The sequence below is a fragment of the Thermobia domestica genome, chromosome 10, assembly GCF_964235325.1.
Source record: "Thermobia domestica chromosome 10, izTheDome1.hap1.1, whole genome shotgun sequence".
Lineage (NCBI taxonomy): Eukaryota > Metazoa > Arthropoda > Insecta > Zygentoma > Lepismatidae > Thermobia > Thermobia domestica.
This window is the reverse complement of record NC_137463.1, coordinates 71,107,796-71,134,049: the sequence shown is the minus strand read 5'-3', so window position 1 is coordinate 71,134,049 and position 26,254 is coordinate 71,107,796. Positions and strand designations below refer to the sequence as shown.

Below are 26,254 nucleotides of genomic sequence, written 5' to 3'. Positions count from 1 at the left end.
TAAGAGAAATTTGTGTATGAAGCGGGTGAGATTTGATATGATTGGAATGAAATGCGGTAAGAAAGAAAATGAAGAGACATATTTACAGCTATGTTAAATCTTATTGATTCAAAATTGTGCAGGAGATATAATATCCATTTTTATCTTTGATTGTTGAATTATATAGAAAGGCATGTGTGACTGTGCTATTCCACATTTAGGCATTTTAAATTTTGATATTATTTAATATTGGTCCAACGAGATTGATATTTGCGATTTAATGAGTAGAAGTATTTACATATTATTTAGATATTAACATACCGGTAACTTTTTACTTTTTGTTTTAACTTGTTGGATTGTAAGAGGAATACACAGCGCGGATTATTTTACTTACGAGACTTAATGTTGACGGTATTGGCATTATTGTGAAGACAAGAAATGATTGAAGAAATGTATATTTGGGAGTAAGCTAGTTGTTATTTTGTTTTATTGTGAGATATCATGGAAAACCTACCTTATGTGCACACAAATGTTTTACAAAGTTGGATTTAGCTTTTTTTGGTGATACATATTGTTAACGCATACCGGAAACGGAATACGGATTAAGATTGATTTTAAGATAGAGTGTGCTGATGACAGAATTGTTTGCAGAATGAACATTTTATGCTTGGAACAGAATGTGCTGCACGTTATATATTTGATTAAACTTAGTATTTTAGGAATAATATTACCTTTAGGAATACGTTACTAATCATATTTAAGAAAAGTGCCATGATACATTATTGATCTTGTGAATTAGCTTTCACTTTGTATGATACATTGAGTTACTGAGCGCTAGGCATTTGATTTAGTTTTTTTTGTTGATGCTGTTGGCATTGAATAATACTATAGGAATATCATTTTTTGACTCGCTTTGCTATGTTATTTTAATATGCATGTATAATTGTTTATTTTTATAACTACATCTTAGAAATTTTGTTGTACTTATGTAAGAAAATTGCGTTGTATTTTTATGTACGAGATTTACATTTAGTTACACGAATAAAATAGATGATACGATTAATAATTTAAAATGATTTGTTTGAAATACTATTTGGGTTTGGACATTTACGCCCATGTTATTTTGTGACGTATGAGGGATGACCCCCTTTCCCTTTTGCTGATCAGATTATTTGATGAAAGAAGGCGGAAAGGATAGGAGATGGAAGGAACTGGCTTGGAATTTGTATATTAGGTATTATTTTGGCATTTACGTGGTATGAATGAGGAAACTCCAGGAAAAATTACACAGGTAGGCTGTTAGATTTTTTTGAGAGGCAACGAACATGGGACCATTTGTACTGAAGTTGAGAGCGCTTGTGACATTGCTATGTGTGGACACAATTTTTTTTTTTTTTATTTGTGAACGTATTTCTTTATAACTTTATATGCATTTGTTTGGATAGCTTGTATTGTATGAGATGACGCTCCTGGTGAGCAGAATATTTGATGAAAGGGAAGGGAAAAGAAAAGGATAGGAGAACGAAGGAAGTGGCTTGAAATTTGTATATTAGGTATTATTTTGGCATTTACTCAGTGTGAATGAGGAAACTCCAGGGAAAAATTACTTAGGCAGGTTGTTAGACTTTCGAGCGGCAACGAACATGGGACCATTTGTACTGAAGGTGAGAGCGCTTGCGAGAATGATTTTGGGGACACAATTTTTATTTGCGAAGCTATGTGTTTATGATTTTATGTATTTGTTTGAATAGTTTGTAGTGTATGAAGGATGACGACCCTTGCCGAGCAGATTATTTGATGAAAGGATGGAAAAGGATAGGAGAAGGAAGGAAGTGACGCGGAACTTGTATATTATATATTATTTAGGCATTTATCCGGTATGAATGAGGAAACCACAGGAAAAAATTACTTAGGATGGCTGTTTGACTTTTGAGCGGCAACGAACACGGGACTACTTGCACTGAAGGCGAGAGCGTTTGCGACAATGCTACATGAGGAACAAAATTGATTTGTGAACGTACGTGATTATAATTTTTATGTATTTGTTTAGAATGTGAGGAGAGGAACTTTTATTTTCTACTATTAATATATAAGATTTGTAGAAATTATGGATGAAGGATGTAATGTGTATTGTGAAATATTTGAAACTATTGAAGGGAATGTTAGGGGATATGAAAAGTCGATATAGTGACTTTAATATTTTGACTATAATTATTTAGGAATATATGTAGGAAGATGAAATATTTTAGTTTTATATTTGGAGGTGAGCAGAACAGAGACCAGAGCATAGCGTTTGGTGTCGTGATTTTTTATTGAATTAACTATTTGTCAGTTTAGTGCCATTGATTTTGTTTGTTATGCTTTGTCTTGGCTTTGTAATGAATTTGTGGTAGGAGTAGATATAACTGGTTGCAGAGCGACGATACAGAAAACATATAGAAATGAAATTATGTGCGTATATTTGTAGGATTTGATTTTGGCATATAGCAGGCATAAAACTTAGCCGTTTAAAATTTACAGTTGTAAGGATCTTTTTATTCACTTTATGAGCTACAGCATAAAACAGTATTATTGCTTGAAATAAAGACAGTTACACTGACATTTGATGGTAGAAAAAACATAATACATGATATAAAGATGTAGAAATACTTATTTGATATTATTATTATTTCCATGTAAAATAAGGGTATGCGTTTTGGAGAACAAGGAACAAATTTGATTATGAAATTATATTTTAATTAATGAACGTGTACACGAACTATAGGCATTGGAAAACATAATTTAACCTATTTAAATAAAGCGAGATCTGCTGTGGAAAAGAACACTTTGTAACCAAATTTGTATAATATTTATAATTTTGTTTACTGTATATGGTTTGTCATGGAAATATATTTATGTAGACTTTGTATGATAGGTTTAATTATTGTGAATGCGGGAGGAAACGGAAGAATTCCTTGAAATTTATATGTCTATTGTTATATATCGTAAGTTTAAAGCTTCCCTGAACTAAGTCAGTTTGCTTTAGAATTGAGGCATAGAGAATGATTTGATTGATAAATATTGGTAGATACGTAACGACTAGCTTTTAGTGTCACGCTTGGACGTGATTTTTTAGTTTAGCTTTTATTATTTATATCTTTAAGTATTGAACAGCAGTATTTTATATTATTTATTATATTTAAAGAAGGAAACATGAGCAGAAGAATGAAAAAGTTATGAATATATGGATTAACGATGTTATTAAATGACGAAAGTTGATTGTATACTTGGTGAAACGCACATTGGATACTATTCAATGAAGATTAAGTTAGGACTGTAATATCCATGATTTACTAGTTTTATTTTAGGTATTATTTTATGCAGTTCTGAAAGAAATTTACTATAAATCTGACTTGCTTTATGTTTGAGAATGGAATTTTGATCAGAGAAATAATATAGATATCTATATAAACCCTAGGGATTTGATTTTCCGGTGGGAACTCATGTGGTTTGAATTTCACGTTAATTAGTAGGTCCACGTTTCGTATAGCCTTGCTGCTGAACGGGACGTTACCCCAAAATCAACTCAACTTAACCTTTGGATTTGACCAGTTAAAATTTGGAATATTACAACCTATATATATTTTAATATAGTGTTTCTCAACATGTGGCATGAATATTTTTGGTGTTAGGGATGATTTTTTTGAGATAATACGCTTGACTTATGTTGATACTAGTAATTATTATGTTGATGTTATGTTGTGGAAGGATTGAGAAGTTACGACTTGCCATATATGGAAACGACTTGCCCTATTAAAATTTCGAATTACAGAAGTATTGAACGTGAGCTATTTTCAATTTGTTCTTTGCAGTTTTAGGGATACACTTGAAAGGATTTATTTACGTCATATGGTTGTTGGAGAATATTTGTACAATACTCTGATTTGTGCTTAGCATACTGTTGAACCTTTATTGATGAGTGAAACAATCTTTACTAATAGAACTATTGTACAGATTGTTTATTATAACTTTGGAAATTTTTACTAATTAACTAGCGTGAGGTCATTTGGATTCCAAGGGTTCACAAATATTTTCTAATGACTTTGGTTTGCAGCTAACAGTTGTATTTGATTATTTTTACTTTGTATTTTTTATTTGTAGGAGAATTATTTTAACATTGTTCAATGAATTACTTATAGGTCTTTCTAGTGGTTGATTTCCGATTTGATTTTTCAGTTAGGGCTTTGAAAAACGTTTTACTTATTGCCATTTTTGGATACATGAGTTGATTACCTTACCTCCGTACATACGATGGCTTTATTAATGTTTTGGTTAACGTAATACATTATTTATGTGATTGCTGTGAAGTTTCATTGTCATTTTTATTACCGTTTTAGGGTTTGAATGTATGGCTTTGATTTTCGTTAAAATATCTTTACTGTATTTTTGAAAGTAACCGAGTACGTTTTTTTCATTCATACATTACAGAAACCATAAGTATTGTTCATATTTAAGCTCTTGCGTTCTTTGATAAAATTTGTGCCTCCAAAATATTTCAGTGTGTTTCAATAACCATTTATTTGGTATGATTTGATATTATTGATTCTAGATATTTGGAAGTATTTACTTTAACGAAACTATTACTGCATATTTTCGTGTATTGATATTTTGCAGTACTACGAATGCAACGTACTTTTATGTATTTAGTTTTCTTGGCATATACGTCAAAACTCATATTACTGTAAGCGTACAGTAAGACTTTTGTGTTTCTTTCTATTATTTTCCTATTAGATTTATGTCATTAGCATATGCCATAACATGTTGAATATCATATAGCTCTAGATTCTGTCTTTGATTTCCTTATAGATTACTGCAGATCAAACTTGAATAATATTTTGAAAATGCATTTCTATGTTTTAGGTAATTTTGGGCACGAAAGTTTGTGAACAAGACTTTTAAAAAATTGAATTTTATCACGGAACTCACTTTAAAATATTTTAAACAATTTAGCTAGTTTTGGTATTCAAACTTGTAAGAATATTATATAATATGTTTTTTCTGTTTGAAAAACTTTAAAGCTTTTATGTTTAACGTCCTACAGCTAGACACCGAGGGTAGGAAAGACGACTATTGTTACGAAATAGTTGATAATTATGGATTAAAGAAAGTGGGAGGAAATGGAAGAATTCTGAGAAAACATGGTAACTGAGATGTTTCTAAATTAAGATATATTTGACGCATTAGAATTTTGCATTTTTATTTTTTTTTGGATATTTGTGGTATAGTAAAATTTTACACGATTTTACATAAACTTTATTGATATTCCCGTTAAAATTTGGAGTGCAGGATTATTTTTAATATCCCGATGGGTGAGAGGACTTATAAAATACTGACAGAAGAGAAATACAGACTTAACTATTGCTACTGCTTTCTTGTTTATCAACAGAAAGAACGAGGTTTTGATTTTGTACTACCACTTTTTGTTAGAAATAATGAAACTGATTTTATGTATTTTGTTTACATTTTATTTCAAATAGCATTAAGTCAGTTATAAAATACATTTATGTTTGAAAACAACTGTTTCTTTAACTTCTTTATAATGGCCTTTTTAAAATAAATAATTAGCCTATGACTGATATCATTTTTTAAATTTATTGGCGATTTTATACACATGATAAAGGATTTTCCTTAGTATTATCCGCAACTTTATTAACTTTTGATATCAAAATTGTATTTTTGCTCTAAATATTGAAAGTTAAATGTTTGATAACAAGGAATTTTATGTAGATATTCCATGTTTATATATAACTTAAGACTTTTTCGTTTGTATGTGCCAAGAGTTGTTGGTATGAATGTTTGCATATTTATTTTGCTTGTTACTGTCTAAATTTTAACTTTATTATTTGTATTATTAACTAACGAAAGTTACAGTGTGCTATATAATGTTACTCACAGACTGTGATGTTTAGTATAGGAAATTTTGATTTGGCTTAGCTGCGGTATTTAAGTAAATAGTCTTATTGATTATAAGCGACAACTAGAGACCAATTTCTGGACAGTTTTACTAAGTACAAGAATTGTAAGAAATACAATACCGGATATACCAAATGAATTAGAATATGACATATTATTTTCGTAAGCTGGATATATAATAGAGTTAACTTAATTATTTACTGAATACTTGAAACTGCTAAATTTATAACCGTATAGAAGGTAATAATCAGATTTAAACGCTGTTGAATTATCAGAATTGTAACACATATGACCTTATGTTATATACTTTAGGAGGGGGGTTGCAGCTATTTTTCAGTTTTGACTGACTTGTCACTTTTGTTTGATATTATCCTTTTAGTATTATAAAATTTAATGATAGACTAATGATACAACACATGCTTCTGCGTAACTGGGGACAGAAAACTTATTGTATGGTCAAATAAGTTTGTGAAGAACGACGTTGTTGGTTCTTACATTTTTTTATCATCTTACGGATTTATTTTACCTATGATGTTCCTTAAGAGTAATACAATGAACATAATATAATCGGGAATTGTTAAATGCAAATGATTTCAAAAGACTTTGCAACAAGCCAGCATAGATAAAAGCTTAATATAGGTTCAATGGTTAAATCTATTCCGATGATACATAAGTTTGATTAGATAATTTTGTGAATGAGTAAGAACGTTTTACTTTACATATTCCTTTGTATTACTTTTATTATTTTAAAAGCTTGATTATTAAAATATAATCAAAATTTCGTGAGCATTCGAGTTGAGCGGAATCATGTGCACATTGATTGGTTTTCCTGGACTACTATATTTGAAGATAGTTTAGAAATACCCAGGTAAAGTTTATAGTTAGAAGCTCTACAATTATGTGAATTGTGGAAGGCAGAGAGGGTATATTGACATTACTATTATGATTATAAATGTTAATTATTAATAATGTATATTATATATATGAAATATCTTTTCTACTTAGCATATGTTATTATTAGAAAATAGAGCTGTTAGAATTATTTCTTTTGGTGTGTGTCTGAACTGAGGAGACAAGACTGCAATTTAGGAACATTTTTACGGGGGTTGTTTAGGAATGGAATTGTAGGTAGCTCATACAGCTTTTATAAAAGATGTTTTGGAGTAATTTTATAAGACAGACACAACGCATTATCATTTAATTAGCTTACAATCTAACTTATCACATATATATTATGATCTCTTTAATTTCAGTTACTATTTTTGGAAATATTAACTATAACAGTGTGATATTGTATTTGGACCTGTGTACTGGATAGAGAGAGAATGTTTTTTAGTGTTGTAGGTATATTATTTTGTATTTCTAATATAGGTCAAAGTGTTTATATAAATTGAGTTTACACAAAAGACATAGATAGAGGCGTAAAAATCATTATTAATCTTTTTCTCTCTTTTTGGCCAATATTGCTAAACATATTATCATCATCATTATAGCTATTTTGCCATTATTTGTAGGTCACTTGCTGCAACTGAGAAGCTTCGATATACGTGGTCCTCAGCTAGTCTCTGTTTTGACGCAGCAATTTTCTGTTTTAATACCTCCCTTCAACTACAGTCTTCTCCGCCCCCTCACCTCTTTCCTTCTGCCATACCCTCTACCACATCCCTTATAATACAGCGCCTCCTCAGCCATGTTCCAACCAATTCCTGTTTCTGCTCTTCATTACATTTTCTCTCCTACTGCTACTATTTCTAACACCTCATTCGTTTTCCGTTCAATCCAGCTAATTACCTCCTAATCCATTTCTTGTATGTAGTGGATACAGTAACTTCCCTAAAAGAGAATGGATTAAAACCAAATTTGGGCAGTTCATTAGGCCTATATTGAATCCGATACGTCATAATATTTCAAAATGGAAGACGTTTGAAAATTTTAAATCTTTATAACTCCCTTAATTTTGGATCCTATTATAAAAGAATAAAGTGATTTCCAATTTTGGTTTTAAAAAAAAAAATTGGACTATTGTTAAAAAAGTTTGAGTATTTTAATTTTCGAGAGGTCAGCACTGAGTTACCTTATATTATTGTGAATTTGGAACATTGTTGTGTACGTCTTGAATATCACCAAAAACTATTAAAAGCAACTTGTTTATATTTAAAATTTATGAAACAAATAAAATCTATCAAAATCTATCTTTACTGTGGTCAGCTTGCTGGAAATAGACTCTTCGCAGACACACATAGGGCTACATGTACGTGATTTTTAAACAAATCTGCACCAGTTGATTTTTTTTTTTGTTGACCAAAAATGTATATCAGAAAATATGTCTATCAGAATAAAATTCAAAATAAGATTTAAAAATATTTTCCAGAATTAGATTCTAATTATAATTCTCTTTTCCGCTTATTTTCGCGACCCCCAGGTTGAGAAACCCTGCTCTAGAGGTTCTTTTATAACTAGATGGATACAACCTTTCGCTTGCTGACAGAGAATAGAGACATTTCGCGGCACAACTTTATTCTGAATGATCTTGCTGTTATTTTCAACTGGTTAGTAGATAGAAGTGTAGATGGTGAGAATGTGCTACTATTGTGGCATCATCGCAGCAAGGTAAGATTTACAGGCTTCCACCCAAGTACGAGGCAAAGAACTCCACGCCCTTACCGGACCACAATGTCAAAAAATTCTGTCGTGGTAATAGTTACAAAGAGTGTCCTGGAACCATGTACGTAAACAAACTTTCCATTTTTTTTTTTTTAAGTCTCGTGATATACACTGAGGCGCGGCTAAAGGATTCAGTGATGATCAGATAGACGATAATAGTGAAATGAAGAAAATAGGAAGAGAGAATCCCGAGAAAATCCATTCAGACCGTACCACAATGCTCACTTCACACGAGCCGAGGTCGAACCAGAGACCTCACGCACCATAGGTGAGCGCTGTTACAATTAGCTACTGTGGTCCCTTCTTGAAATTGCAATTACATCAAGAAGTCTACAAAATGAGATTATGACAAGACTCTCAAGTAAGTTATAAGGGCAATATATAGAACTCATACGGAGAAAGCAAAACATCAATTAATTGTATCCTATTCCGTACATTGAATCAAAATAAAATCTTAGCTGTCGGAGAATGGAAAACGTTATCACAACCTCCTTAGCAGCAAGCTTTTGACTAGAAACACGAAAACATTCTGATTTCAAAGTTCGAGATATTCCTAGTTACGAAAATATTTGTATGTTATCTCCGTGACATCCACAACAAATTGTTCAGCAGTAATATTATATACAGGCTGTTTCAAAACAACATAACATTTGGGAGGTGATTCCTGACACCAAGATAAGACAAGAAGTATAGACCAACTTGGGTGCACAAATGCTTCCTTTCGAAGTTATAGGCTGCCGAAAACAAAAACAAAAAAAAAAAAATAACTTTAAAGGTCCATAGCTCCAAAATTATGAGACCTACCGCAGTCAAGTCAAGACTTCACTTAAGAACAATATGTGCACAATATGTGTCCTATCCAAATATCCACGTTTCAGAATCGTGCGGTACTTCTGCAACAGTTTTTATAAAAGCCAAACTCCCTCTCATAAAAATTGTCGCGTGTACCTTAGGATTCTGAAACGTGGATATTTGGATAGGACACATATTGTGCACATATTGTTCTTAAGTGAAGTCTTGACTTGACTGCGGTAGGTCTCATAATTTTGGAGCTATGGACCTTTAAAGTTATTTTTTTTTTTGTTTTTGTTTTCGGCAGCCTATAACTTCGAAAGGAAGCATTTGTGCACCCAAGTTGGTCTATACTTCTTGTCTTATCTTGGTGTCAGGAATCACCTCCCAAATGTTATGTTGTTTTGAAACAGCCTGTATATAATATTACTGCTGAACAATTTGTTGTGGATGTCACGGAGATAACATACAAATATTTTCGTAACTAGGAATATCTCGAACTTTGAAATCAGAATGTTTTCGTGTTTCTAGTCAAAAGCTTGCTGCTAAGGAGGTTGTGATAACGTTTTCCATTCTCCGACAGCTAAGATTTTATTTTGATTCAATGTACGGAATAGGATACAATTAATTGATGTTTTGCTTTCTCCGTATGAGTTCTATATATTGCCCTTATAACTTACTTGAGAGTCTTGTCATAATCTCATTTTGTAGACTTCTTGATGTAATTGCAATTTCAAGAAGGGACCACAGTAGCTAATTGTAACAGCGCTCACCTATGGTGCGTGAGGTCTCTGGTTCGACCTCGGCTCGTGTGAAGTGAGCATTGTGGTACGGTCTGAATGGATTTTCTCGGGATTCTCTCTTCCTATTTTCTTCATTTCACTATTATCGTCTATCTGATCATCACTGAATCCTTTAGCCGCGCCTCAGTGTATATCACGAGACTTTAAAAAAAAAAAAAAAAATGGAAAGTTTGTTTACGTACATGGTTCCAGGACACTCTTTGTAACTATTACCACGACAGAATTTTTTGACATTGTGGTCCGGTAAGGGCGTGGAGTTCTTTGCCTCGTACTTGGGTGGAAGCCTGTAAATCTTACCTTGCTGCGATGATGCCACAATAGTAGCACATTCTCACCATCTACACTTCTATCTACTAACCAGTTGAAAATAACAGCAAGATCATTCAGAATAAAGTTGTGCCGCGAAATGTCTCTATTCTCTGTCAGCAAGCGAAAGGTTGTATCCATCTAGTTATAAAAGAACCTCTAGAGCAGGGTTTCTCAACCTGGGGGTCGCGAAAATAAGCGGAAAAGAGAATTATAATTAGAATCTAATTCTGGAAAATATTTTTAAATCTTATTTTGAATTTTATTCTGATAGACATATTTTCTGATATACATTTTTGGTCAACAAAAAAAAAAAAAAAATCAACTGGTGCAGATTTGTTTAAAAATCACGTACATGTAGCCCTATGTGTGTCTGCGAAGAGTCTATTTCCAGCAAGCTGACCACAGTAAAGATAGATTTTGATAGATTTTATTTGTTTCATAAATTTTAAATATAAACAAGTTGCTTTTAATAGTTTTTGGTGATATTCAAGACGTACACAACAATGTTCCAAATTCACAATAATATAAGGTAACTCAGTGCTGACCTCTCGAAAATTAAAATACTCAAACTTTTTTAACAATAGTCCAATTTTTTTTTTAAAACCAAAATTGGAAATCACTTTATTCTTTTATAATAGGATCCAAAATTAAGGGAGTTATAAAGATTTAAAATTTTCAAACGTCTTCCATTTTGAAATATTATGACGGATCGGATTCAATATAGGCCTAATGAACTGCCCAAATTTGGTTTTAATCCATTCTCTTTTAGGGAAGTTACTGTATCCACTACATACAAGAAATGGATTAGGAGGTAATTAGCTGGATTGAACGGAAAACGAATGAGGTGTTAGAAATAGTAGCAGTAGGAGAGAAAATGTAATGAAGAGCAGAAACAGGAATTGGTTGGAACATGGCTGAGGAGGCGCTGTATTATAAGGGACGTGGTAGAGGGTATGGCAGAAGGAAAGAGGTGAGGGGGCGGAGAAGACTGTAGTTGAAGGGAGGTATTAAAACAGAAAATTGCTGCGTCAAAACAGAGACTAGCTGAGGACCACGTATATCGAAGCTTCTCAGTTGCAGCAAGTGACCTACAAATAATGGCAAAATAGCTATAATGATGATGATAATATGTTTAGCAATATTGGCCAAAAAGAGAGAAAAAGATTAATAATGATTTTTACGCCTCTATCTATGTCTTTTGTGTAAACTCAATTTATATAAACACTTTGACCTATATTAGAAATACAAAGTAATATACCTACAACACTAAAAAACATTCTCTCTCTATCCAGTACACAGGTCCAAATACAATATCACACTGTTATAGTTAATATTTCCAAAAATAGTAACTGAAATTAAAGAGATCATAATATATATGTGATAAGTTAGATTGTAAGCTAATTAAATGATAATGCGTTGTGTCTGTCTTATAAAATTACTCCAAAACATCTTTTATAAAAGCTGTATGAGCTACCTACAATTCCATTCCTAAACAACCCCCGTAAAAATGTTCCTAAATTGCAGTCTTGTCTCCTCAGTTCAGACACACACCAAAAGAAATAATTCTAACAGCTCTATTTTCTAATAATAACATATGCTAAGTAGAAAAGATATTTCATATATATAATATACATTATTAATAATTAACATTTATAATCATAATAGTAATGTCAATATACCCTCTCTGCCTTCCACAATTCACATAATTGTAGAGCTTCTAACTATAAACTTTACCTGGGTATTTCTAAACTATCTTCAAATATAGTAGTCCAGGAAAACCAATCAATGTGCACATGATTCCGCTCAACTCGAATGCTCACGAAATTTTGATTATATTTTAATAATCAAGCTTTTAAAATAATAAAAGTAATACAAAGGAATATGTAAAGTAAAACGTTCTTACTCATTCACAAAATTATCTAATCAAACTTATGTATCATCGGAATAGATTTAACCATTGAACCTATATTAAGCTTTTATCTATGCTGGCTTGTTGCAAAGTCTTTTGAAATCATTTGCATTTAACAATTCCCGATTATATTATGTTCATTGTATTACTCTTAAGGAACATCATAGGTAAAATAAATCCGTAAGATGATAAAAAAATGTAAGAACCAACAACGTCGTTCTTCACAAACTTATTTGACCATACAATAAGTTTTCTGTCCCCAGTTACGCAGAAGCATGTGTTGTATCATTAGTCTATCATTAAATTTTATAATACTAAAAGGATAATATCAAACAAAAGTGACAAGTCAGTCAAAACTGAAAAATAGCTGCAACCCCCCTCCTAAAGTATATAACATAAGGTCATATGTGTTACAATTCTGATAATTCAACAGCGTTTAAATCTGATTATTACCTTCTATACGGTTATAAATTTAGCAGTTTCAAGTATTCAGTAAATAATTAAGTTAACTCTATTATATATCCAGCTTACGAAAATAATATGTCATATTCTAATTCATTTGGTATATCCGGTATTGTATTTCTTACAATTCTTGTACTTAGTAAAACTGTCCAGAAATTGGTCTCTAGTTGTCGCTTATAATCAATAAGACTATTTACTTAAATACCGCAGCTAAGCCAAATCAAAATTTCCTATACTAAACATCACAGTCTGTGAGTAACATTATATAGCACACTGTAACTTTCGTTAGTTAATAATACAAATAATAAAGTTAAAATTTAGACAGTAACAAGCAAAATAAATATGCAAACATTCATACCAACAACTCTTGGCACATACAAACGAAAAAGTCTTAAGTTATATATAAACATGGAATATCTACATAAAATTCCTTGTTATCAAACATTTAACTTTCAATATTTAGAGCAAAAATACAATTTTGATATCAAAAGTTAATAAAGTTGCGGATAATACTAAGGAAAATCCTTTATCATGTGTATAAAATCGCCAATAAATTTAAAAAATGATATCAGTCATAGGCTAATTATTTATTTTAAAAAGGCCATTATAAAGAAGTTAAAGAAACAGTTGTTTTCAAACATAAATGTATTTTATAACTGACTTAATGCTATTTGAAATAAAATGTAAACAAAATACATAAAATCAGTTTCATTATTTCTAACAAAAAGTGGTAGTACAAAATCAAAACCTCGTTCTTTCTGTTGATAAACAAGAAAGCAGTAGCAATAGTTAAGTCTGTATTTCTCTTCTGTCAGTATTTTATAAGTCCTCTCACCCATCGGGATATTAAAAATAATCCTGCACTCCAAATTTTAACGGGAATATCAATAAAGTTTATGTAAAATCGTGTAAAATTTTACTATACCACAAATATCCAAAAAAAAATAAAAATGCAAAATTCTAATGCGTCAAATATATCTTAATTTAGAAACATCTCAGTTACCATGTTTTCTCAGAATTCTTCCATTTCCTCCCACTTTCTTTAATCCATAATTATCAACTATTTCGTAACAATAGTCGTCTTTCCTACCCTCGGTGTCTAGCTGTAGGACGTTAAACATAAAAGCTTTAAAGTTTTTCAAACAGAAAAAACATATTATATAATATTCTTACAAGTTTGAATACCAAAACTAGCTAAATTGTTTAAAATATTTTAAAGTGAGTTCCGTGATAAAATTCAATTTTTTAAAAGTCTTGTTCACAAACTTTCGTGCCCAAAATTACCTAAAACATAGAAATGCATTTTCAAAATATTATTCAAGTTTGATCTGCAGTAATCTATAAGGAAATCAAAGACAGAATCTAGAGCTATATGATATTCAACATGTTATGGCATATGCTAATGACATAAATCTAATAGGAAAATAATAGAAAGAAACACAAAAGTCTTACTGTACGCTTACAGTAATATGAGTTTTGACGTATATGCCAAGAAAACTAAATACATAAAAGTACGTTGCATTCGTAGTACTGCAAAATATCAATACACGAAAATATGCAGTAATAGTTTCGTTAAAGTAAATACTTCCAAATATCTAGAATCAATAATATCAAATCATACCAAATAAATGGTTATTGAAACACACTGAAATATTTTGGAGGCACAAATTTTATCAAAGAACGCAAGAGCTTAAATATGAACAATACTTATGGTTTCTGTAATGTATGAATGAAAAAAACGTACTCGGTTACTTTCAAAAATACAGTAAAGATATTTTAACGAAAATCAAAGCCATACATTCAAACCCTAAAACGGTAATAAAAATGACAATGAAACTTCACAGCAATCACATAAATAATGTATTACGTTAACCAAAACATTAATAAAGCCATCGTATGTACGGAGGTAAGGTAATCAACTCATGTATCCAAAAATGGCAATAAGTAAAACGTTTTTCAAAGCCCTAACTGAAAAATCAAATCGGAAATCAACCACTAGAAAGACCTATAAGTAATTCATTGAACAATGTTAAAATAATTCTCCTACAAATAAAAAATACAAAGTAAAAATAATCAAATACAACTGTTAGCTGCAAACCAAAGTCATTAGAAAATATTTGTGAACCCTTGGAATCCAAATGACCTCACGCTAGTTAATTAGTAAAAATTTCCAAAGTTATAATAAACAATCTGTACAATAGTTCTATTAGTAAAGATTGTTTCACTCATCAATAAAGGTTCAACAGTATGCTAAGCACAAATCAGAGTATTGTACAAATATTCTCCAACAACCATATGACGTAAATAAATCCTTTCAAGTGTATCCCTAAAACTGCAAAGAACAAATTGAAAATAGCTCACGTTCAATACTTCTGTAATTCGAAATTTTAATAGGGCAAGTCGTTTCCATATATGGCAAGTCGTAACTTCTCAATCCTTCCACAACATAACATCAACATAATAATTACTAGTATCAACATAAGTCAAGCGTATTATCACAAAAAAATCATCCCTAACACCAAAAATATTCATGCCACATGTTGAGAAACACTATATTAAAATATATATAGGTTGTAATATTCCAAATTTTAACTGGTCAAATCCAAAGGTTAAGTTGAGTTGATTTTGGGGTAACGTCCCGTTCAGCAGCAAGGCTATACGAAACGTGGACCTACTAATTAACGTGAAATTCAAACCACATGAGTTCCCACCGGAAAATCAAATCCCTAGGGTTTATATAGATATCTATATTATTTCTCTGATCAAAATTCCATTCTCAAACATAAAGCAAGTCAGATTTATAGTAAATTTCTTTCAGAACTGCATAAAATAATACCTAAAATAAAACTAGTAAATCATGGATATTACAGTCCTAACTTAATCTTCATTGAATAGTATCCAATGTGCGTTTCACCAAGTATACAATCAACTTTCGTCATTTAATAACATCGTTAATCCATATATTCATAGCTTTTTCATTCTTCTGCTCATGTTTCCTTCTTTAAATATAATAAATAATATAAAATACTGCTGTTCAATACTTAAAGATATAAATAATAAAAGCTAAACTAAAAAATCACGTCCAAGCGTGACACTAAAAGCTAGTCGTTACGTATCTACCAATATTTATCAATCAAATCATTCTCTATGCCTCAATTCTAAAGCAAACTGACTTAGTTCAGGGAAGCTTTAAACTTACGATATATAACAATAGACATATAAATTTCAAGGAATTCTTCCGTTTCCTCCCGCATTCACAATAATTAAACCTATCATACAAAGTCTACATAAATATATTTCCATGACAAACCATATACAGTAAACAAAATTATAAATATTATACAAATTTGGTTACAAAGTGTTCTTTTCCACAGCAGATCTCGCTTTATTTAAATAGGTTAAATTATGTTTTCCAATGCCTATAGTTCGTGTACACGTTCATTAATTAAAATATAATTTCATAATCAAATTTGTTCCTTGTTCTCCAAAACGCATACCCTTATTTTACATGGAAATAATAATAATATCAAATAAGTATTTCTACATCTTTATATCATGTATTATGTTTTTTCTACCATCAAATGTCAGTGTAACTGTCTTTATTTCAAGCAATAATACTGTTTTATGCTGTAGCTCATAAAGTGAATAAAAAGATCCTTACAACTGTAAATTTTAAACGGCTAAGTTTTATGCCTGCTATATGCCAAAATCAAATCCTACAAATATACGCACATAATTTCATTTCTATATGTTTTCTGTATCGTCGCTCTGCAACCAGTTATATCTACTCCTACCACAAATTCATTACAAAGCCAAGACAAAGCATAACAAACAAAATCAATGGCACTAAACTGACAAATAGTTAATTCAATAAAAAATCACGACACCAAACGCTATGCTCTGGTCTCTGTTCTGCTCACCTCCAAATATAAAACTAAAATATTTCATCTTCCTACATATATTCCTAAATAATTATAGTCAAAATATTAAAGTCACTATATCGACTTTTCATATCCCCTAACATTCCCTTCAATAGTTTCAAATATTTCACAATACACATTACATCCTTCATCCATAATTTCTACAAATCTTATATATTAATAGTAGAAAATAAAAGTTCCTCTCCTCACATTCTAAACAAATACATAAAAATTATAATCACGTACGTTCACAAATCAATTTTGTTCCTCATGTAGCATTGTCGCAAACGCTCTCGCCTTCAGTGCAAGTAGTCCCGTGTTCGTTGCCGCTCAAAAGTCAAACAGCCATCCTAAGTAATTTTTTCCTGTGGTTTCCTCATTCATACCGGATAAATGCCTAAATAATATATAATATACAAGTTCCGCGTCACTTCCTTCCTTCTCCTATCCTTTTCCATCCTTTCATCAAATAATCTGCTCGGCAAGGGTCGTCATCCTTCATACACTACAAACTATTCAAACAGATACATAAAATCATAAACACATAGCTTCACAAATAAAAATTGTGTCCCCAAAATCATTCTCGCAAGCGCTCTCACCTTCAGTACAAATGGTCCCATGTTCGTTGCCGCTCGAAAGTCTAACAACCTGCCTAAGTAATTTTTCCCTGGAGTTTCCTCATTCACACTGAGTAAATGCCAAAATAATACCTAATATACAAATTTCAAGCCACTTCCTTCGTTCTCCTATCCTTTTCTTTTCCCTTCCCTTTCATCAAATATTCTGCTCACCAGGAGCGTCATCTCATACAATACAAGCTATCCAAACAAATGCATATAAAGTTATAAAGAAATACGTTCACAAATAAAAAAAAAAAAAAAAATTGTGTCCACACATAGCAATGTCACAAGCGCTCTCAACTTCAGTACAAATGGTCCCATGTTCGTTGCCTCTCAAAAAAATCTAACAGCCTACCTGTGTAATTTTTCCTGGAGTTTCCTCATTCATACCACGTAAATGCCAAAATAATACCTAATATACAAATTCCAAGCCAGTTCCTTCCATCTCCTATCCTTTCCGCCTTCTTTCATCAAATAATCTGATCAGCAAAAGGGAAAGGGGGTCATCCCTCATACGTCACAAAATAACATGGGCGTAAATGTCCAAACCCAAATAGTATTTCAAACAAATCATTTTAAATTATTAATCGTATCATCTATTTTATTCGTGTAACTAAATGTAAATCTCGTACATAAAAATACAACGCAATTTTCTTACATAAGTACAACAAAATTTCTAAGATGTAGTTATAAAAATAAACAATTATACATGCATATTAAAATAACATAGCAAAGCGAGTCAAAAAATGATATTCCTATAGTATTATTCAATGCCAACAGCATCAACAAAAAAAAACTAAATCAAATGCCTAGCGCTCAGTAACTCAATGTATCATACAAAGTGAAAGCTAATTCACAAGATCAATAATGTATCATGGCACTTTTCTTAAATATGATTAGTAACGTATTCCTAAAGGTAATATTATTCCTAAAATACTAAGTTTAATCAAATATATAACGTGCAGCACATTCTGTTCCAAGCATAAAATGTTCATTCTGCAAACAATTCTGTCATCAGCACACTCTATCTTAAAATCAATCTTAATCCGTATTCCGTTTCCGGTATGCGTTAACAATATGTATCACCAAAAAAAGCTAAATCCAACTTTGTAAAACATTTGTGTGCACATAAGGTAGGTTTTCCATGATATCTCACAATAAAACAAAATAACAACTAGCTTACTCCCAAATATACATTTCTTCAATCATTTCTTGTCTTCACAATAATGCCAATACCGTCAACATTAAGTCTCGTAAGTAAAATAATCCGCGCTGTGTATTCCTCTTACAATCCAACAAGTTAAAACAAAAAGTAAAAAGTTACCGGTATGTTAATATCTAAATAATATGTAAATACTTCTACTCATTAAATCGCAAATATCAATCTCGTTGGACCAATATTAAATAATATCAAAATTTAAAATGCCTAAATGTGGAATAGCACAGTCACACATGCCTTTCTATATAATTCAACAATCAAAGATAAAAATGGATATTATATCTCCTGCACAATTTTGAATCAATAAGATTTAACATAGCTGTAAATATGTCTCTTCATTTTCTTTCTTACCGCATTTCATTCCAATCATATCAAATCTCACCCGCTTCATACACAAATTTCTCTTATCCTCCTCAAAAATGTAAAAATGTACAACAGATGGCAGCACCAATCACTTATATTCTGCACAGAATAATTCAAGTTCTTTATCAATTCTATATAATTTTCTGTTATCCATAAGCATATAATAATAGTACAATCACAAGCGTCAAAGGGTATATATAAAACATATATACTTTACATAAAAACAAACACTAAAATCAATTTCTCAAAGTTTTTATATTTGGCAATAGCCTAGTAATAGAAGCTTCAAGGATCCAGGAAGATCTTTCAGGTCGATAGCGATAGCAATATCAATATCGACTATAACAGCTGTGACGTACCAAACGTCAGAACGGCTGCTTTTTGTAAACCTGTCCACGATCCTGGGACTTGCTCGTCAGATATTCGCTGAGCAACAGCTACCAGACTTATCTCAGCCAAGGGTAGCTCGTTGCGACACGTTTAGACTGGGGCATTTCCTCACCTAAGCCACTATCCGAATGGGTGGCTTCTACCTGCTTACCATACCTTGTTAGCTGTTTTGTGTTTTCTGTGCTAATCATCATATCATATCATGGCTACTGGACCTCAAACTTCCACAAATCTTTCTTTGGGCCCCTCCGCTCCGTCAGCATCTGCCGACAAGCGAAGGGAGAGCTCTAAACGCACCTCACGTAGCGAAGTTCATCATAGTCAGCCTCAGTCACCTCAAGCAAAGCGCCATCACACCCTCAGTGAATCATCCACCGACTCAAACTCATCTCATCGCATGGACGCTGAAACTTCTGCTATTACATCTGTCAAACCTACTGTTCATTCATTTCTGCTCACCAACTACGATCCTCAATACCTTGATCTGAAGAAACTGTATCATCGTATCACCAAATACATCCCACGGACAAGCATCGCTCAAATCATCTATACACAGAAAGGCATAATCATTAAAACTCCAGACGATAAATTCGCTTCAACACTTCGTAATACTTATTCATATGAAATCTTTGGGAAGACTGCATCTGTTTCTAAGCTCAACACTCCATCAGCCAAACAACCACCGCCACCACGCAAACAACCTGCTCTGTCTGTCGTCATCCGAGGTGTTGACCCCTCCTTCACAGACGAAGAAATCACACAGGAACTCCAACTTGATGGTCATTCTATCATCAAATGTCTTCGTATTAAAAACGCTCAAGGAAACACATACATGGTTCGTGTACTAACCAACTCACACGACACCATCGATTCTCTTCTTTCAAACGGGGCCTTCATCTATCGCAAACGTCATCGTGTCGAGCCATCTCGGTCTCCTGCACCTCTTCCTGTGCGCTGTGAAAAGTGCCAGGTATATAATGACCATCCGACTGCTTCCTGTCCTAATCAACTTAAATGTGGTTTCTGCACTGGCCCTCATAGCACCCGCAATTGTACTAATCTTAAAGACACTCCTAAATGTTCCACCTGTAACGAAACTGGACATGCCACTTACAGCTACAAATGCAAGGCTAAACCTACTGCGGATCCATTCAAGCCTGAATTAACCGTACCACTGAAACCACATGTCACACAAACAGCTTCTGCTCCCCACGATGTCTGTCAACCAATCACAATTACACAGTTCTTATCGTTTATAACTGTTACCCTTCAAAATATTCATCCTTTATTGCGCAACCATATTCTGTGTCAAGTTCAACAAGCTGCCAAAACCATCCTCAACATCAATTTCACAGCTACTTATTCTGGCCAAACTGTTTACTTCCATTCTGATCCATTGCAAACTGATGTTTAAACCTCTCTTACACATCATACTGCTTTTAATTAATATGGATCTTAATTTTCTTTTTATGAACATTAGATCGTTACCGCAACATAAGATCTTATTTGAACAACTCCTCTTTGAAAAACATATTTCATGTTTCCTCCTAAACGAGACTCATCTTACGGCCCGCAAGCACGTACACCTTTCAAATTATACCATGCTGCGACACGATAACACGACTCCAGCAAGAAGGGCTAGTGGTGGAGTAGCTATCGGTTTTTCGCCATCTCTTCCTTTTCGCCGTGCTACTCTTCCCCTTCAGCCATTACCTGAACATCTAGTTACTACCTTGTATTTTAGACAGCTTAACATCACGGTTGCGACAATCTATATTCGTCCTGGACATCCTCTTCCATATCAGTTTATTCAATATATCTCAGACAATTATCGCACTTACATCATTCTAGCTGACCTCAATTTTCACAGTCGCACCCCCCGTCAACAGCAAGATTTTCACCACTACCTTCTAACTCGTACTTCAGGCCACTTTCATCCGTTACCTAAACCCACTCGCCCTAGTAGTAACACGACGCCGGATGTTGTTATTACTTCTATTAACCTCCAAACTCGTTGTAGACTTGATGTACTAGATCCTCTTGGCAGTGATCATGTACCGATACTTCTTACCATCACAACGCCACGTCCTGCTTCTAGTACTACTTCTGAACCTCCTCGCTCTTATCCAATGTTTGATAAAGCCAACTGGAATGGTTACCGCACCACACTCGAACATCAGCTAGAAACTGTCCAGGAACCCACTACAGAAGACGATCTTTATGTTGCGCTCGATACCATTACTGCTGCCATCAACACTGCCTCTGTCCAAAACATTCCGGTTCGCACCGTTCATACTTACAAACCAGCTCTTCCCCCTCATTATCTAACGCTTATCAAACGTTCCCGGGCACATTATAGAGACTACACTCACACAGGCAATCTTGAGTCTCTCCGTCTCCACCGTCAGTATCAACGCACTGTCCATAACTACATAGTTGCTTATAAACGCCGTCGCTGGATCACTACCTGTAATGAACTTTCCACCACCACTCATCCCGCAAAATACTGGAAGCGTTTTCACCAACTCACTGGCCGCTCATCTCGCACACCTTACCCACTCTTAGAAGGAGACCAACCCCTTGCTGACGATACTGCGAAAGCAAACGCCTTTGCCGATTACCTACAAGGAATTTTCACTCCTCTTTCACCTGATCCGTCTTTACGCCGCCATCCAGCCGATAATCTCAATCTTTCATCACCAGATCTTCAACCCAATTCCAGCCACCATCTCCCTGCAAATAGTGATCTTACTGCTCCTATTACGGTTGACGATATACACATCACAGTCGCAAGAAAACGTCAGTCGGCTCCAGGCGCTGATCGTATTTCTTACAGACATGTGAAAGAGGCTCCATATATTCTTCTTCATTTACTGGCTGCTATCTATACATTTATTTTACGCACAGGCTTCATTCCGACTTCTTGGAAATCCTCGATCACTCTCATGTTTCCCAAACCAAACAAGCCTACACATGCTGTCTCTTCGTATCGGCCCATTCAGCTCACGCTAGTGTTCAGCAAAATTCTAGAACGTATCCTTGTTACGCGTCTGCACCGTCATCTATCCGCTCATAATTTACTTCCTCTTTCACAAGCAGGCTTTCGCCCTTCCTATAGTATTAATGATCAGCTTATGCGCCTTACAACCCATATTACACTGCAGTTCAATACATCCAAACCTTCCTGTCTGGTCTTATTCGATCTGGAAAAAGCTTTTGATAAGGTATGGCATCTTGGTCTTATATATAAACTCCTCTCTTTCCGTCTTCCTCTGTGTTACATCCGTTTCATCTTCCACTTTCTCTCTTGCCGCCTTAGTTATATATCTATCAACAACCACCTCTCACACCCCATTTTCCTGCATTCTGGAGTTCCTCAAGGTTCATCATTATCTCCGTTATTATATCTCTTATATGTAGCCGATTTTCCTCCATTACCTGGCAATATCAGTTTATATCAGTTTGCCGATGACACAGCCTTCCTCGCAACTGCAAACACTGTCCAAGAGATCAATCGAACACTGCAGATTGCAATTGACACCTTTCTCGCTTGGTGCAGACGCTGGAGATTGAAATTAAACGCTGGCAAAACACAAACAATCATATTTCTTCCTCCGAACAAGCGCTCACGCGTCTATCGCAATCCGGCTAACTTCTCTGTCCATGTTGACCACGTTCCTCTCCAGCCACAAAACACTGTTACATATTTAGGCATAGTCTTCGACAGACATCTTAAATGGACAGCCCATCTGAAATCCATATGTGCCAAAGCCTACAATCGTCTCAATCTTTTACGCCGCATCACTGGTACAACTTGGGGCCTAAACACCCGAACACTTTTAACCACTTACAAAGTTTTCCTTCGTCCCGTTCTTACCTTTGGTTTTACTGCCTGGATTGCCGCTGCTCCCTCGTTTTATACTCGACTACAAATTCTTGAACGGCATGCCCTCCGACTAGCTTTCCGAATCCGCCTTCCCAGCCCTACCAACGAACTCTATGACCGCACTCCATTTCCCCACATTCTTTACCATCTCGAAACATTGCGACACCGCTACATTTCTTCTCGGTTTCAAACTCATCACCCCATGCTTCTAGCCACAATGCATCATTTCGCTTTACATCCTTCCAATATCCTTCTACGCCATACACCGCTTTCCCTCCTCTTTACCCTCTACCACTTCTCCTTACCCCCCGACAGTCCAGATCACCTATTCATCACAGACTACATCACCGCCACGGCATCACCTTGCATCATTCCATCTTATGCACAGTAGTCCTATTGTCTAACTGGGCTTCCCCTGTCTCCATCAGATCCGGAGTCGCCCCCGGATCAGAAGATAACACGCATCTGTTTAGCTAACTTTACCCGATGTTGTGACGTTTGGTGCACCTCATTTCCATTCATTCCATTCACCTTAATTTATGATTATGGTTAAAGGCCATAATGTCCACCCTTTTCCACAATATATGCTTATTTAATCAAATGAATTAATGTATCCCCACTGTATTTATGATTGTGTATAAACTGATGTTGAATAAAGTTTAATAAAAATAATAATACCCATCCACACTCTCCAAATCCTCACGATCCCATTACTCCACTTCCCGATATAAAGGGCGGTACCCTTTGGGCGGGAGCTAGTCGACCGCGACTAGCAAAAAAAAAAAAAAAAAAAAAAAAAGATCCAGGAATGCCCGTCATTCATTTCTTCGTTTTCAAAACAGCATGCAGGAAATGCTGCCCAATTTTCCCGCTACTAATTTCATGGCGCTGTAATCGCAAATCTCCAATGGATGTAGTGACGTCAGCGGTAAGTAAATATTATATTATTTATTTCAGTCAATAAAAAATAATTAAAGGGTTAATTTGATATAATTAAATAGTACTATAAGGTAATAACGGTACGTATATCATCATACGCGATTACATTAATTCTACAAAATCATCTTTAATTGAATAAATTAATACCAATTTGATTAAAGGGGTAATCATTTTGATAGGAGTTTGATTAAAGGGGTAATCATTTTGATAGGAGTTTGATTAAAGGGTTAATTAAATTGATATCAAAATTTAATTAAATTATATCTTACAATGTTGCCTGATTTACACTATAAATATGCAAAATATAGGGAATTTCAACCCTTTTAGAGCCTAATTTGGCAACACCGCGTCGCTAAAACCCCGTAATACAGCGTGATATCAGTTTAATTAAACGTCCGCCATCTTGTTTTGGTGACGGAAGGACATCATTCTACTGGATCCGAACCACATTAGCTTCCACCGGAAATTGAACCCGGGTCTCACACGCTAAAATTATGTTTGCTATAATTTAAGGTGACATTATGCTTAATACAATATACAATGTAAGAGTAAGGAATACAACACCCTCGAACAGTGGCGTAGAGAGCGGAAGTTTCCAGGTTTTAACCCCTCCCTTTTAAGAAAAGTAATATGCAAAAATTACGGTATTGAGATATGTAAACAAACTGAAATTATATGACTTTGAGAGCTTGAACCCCCTTGACAAAATTTTGGACTGCCCTCGCACATTCTTACACTGTTCTGAGGATTTATATTTAATGTTATATCGAAATTAATTGAAATCACAACAGATATAATTCTACTGTGATAATTATTCATTTGATGCAAAAAAAAAAGGAAGAAGTGTAACGAATCTTAATGCAAACAATTTATTGTTAAAAGAAATAAATTACATGTTATATATATTGTTTAAAATATGACAATAAATGATTGAAAAGAAATATATAACTATTGTAAGCGGCATTCAAATTGACGTTTGTCCTTGAGTGCTGTTATCATATCGATCTGACCGCTCACAGCGATATTACCAACTCTGTGATCCGATACTGTCGACATGTTGTATGTTCTTAGTGAGACTTTATCAACATGTTGCGATGTAACTCATTGAAAGCAATGTAAATTTGCCACCAGAGATTTGGAAACAGCGCCTCGCGACCTCATTGGTCTTCATAAACGTCAATTTGAGTACCGCACAGTAAAAGACTTATTCTATAATTTGAAAACACTACTTACTTCCCAAACAAGTTTCACAGCTGTTGAATTGATTGGCTGAGCATCTCTTAACTCCACAACATGACCACTTAATTTTGCACGAGCTTCTTCAAGGTCACTGATTCCGCCACCACCAGAAACGAGAGTTGTCACAGGTTCAGACAAAGGGCTAGGCAATGACAATCCATGTGCATTTTCGGCGCGGACTAGAAAAATGTACGTGGTCCCAGGTCTAAGATGATACTGTGTGTATACAATATCGTTAACTCTTCGGGCAGCAACAACCCAACCAGTAGCGTGACTTCCATCAGGATCTTTTCCAAAGACTTCCACCTGATAGCCAAGAAGTGACGAAGAACCGATTTTAGTGTTCCGATTCCATGTGAGTGTCACGCTGGTATCGGTTTTGTTGTAGATGAGCGGCTGTGTGGGTGGGCCTGGAAAAGTGGACGGTTCTGGAGCCCGGAAAAAGGCAATATTGGGGTTCGTAGGCAACTCTAAACGCAAGGCTGCGCTCCACGTTGTTTTTCCACTTCGTGACGAAGCCACACAAGTATATAACCCTGAGTCTGATTTTTGGAGATCTGGAAAGAAGAAGAAGAAATATTAATTTATTAATGCACGAGTACATGGGTAGATGTATATTTTATGTAAAGAGATGCCAATAGAGGGTTTTACAAAGTTTTAACTTTGTGCATGAACCAAATAGCTGATAAAAAGAAGTGAAACACTGTTTATTCCATCGTTTTTTTTTGCCTCTTTTTAATCCCCACCAACTAAGTCTGTTTCTGGAAAATCATGTTTAAACATATAGGCGGCCTTTGCTTTTGCGGGG

The 26,254-nt window shown here is 34.0% G+C and overlaps 1 protein-coding gene across 1 annotated transcript in view; it reads right to left on the bottom strand.

Moving 5' to 3' along the window:
- LOC145662487 (protein sax-3-like) overlaps window positions 1-26,254 on the bottom strand; it is a 609,885-nt gene that overhangs the window by 42,032 nt on the left and 541,599 nt on the right. Inside the window, exon 8 of the mRNA XM_081728103.1 lies at window positions 25,441-26,003. Coding sequence (XP_081584229.1) covers window positions 25,441-26,003 — 563 coding nt within the window. The remainder of the gene's footprint in view (window positions 1-25,440; window positions 26,004-26,254) is intronic.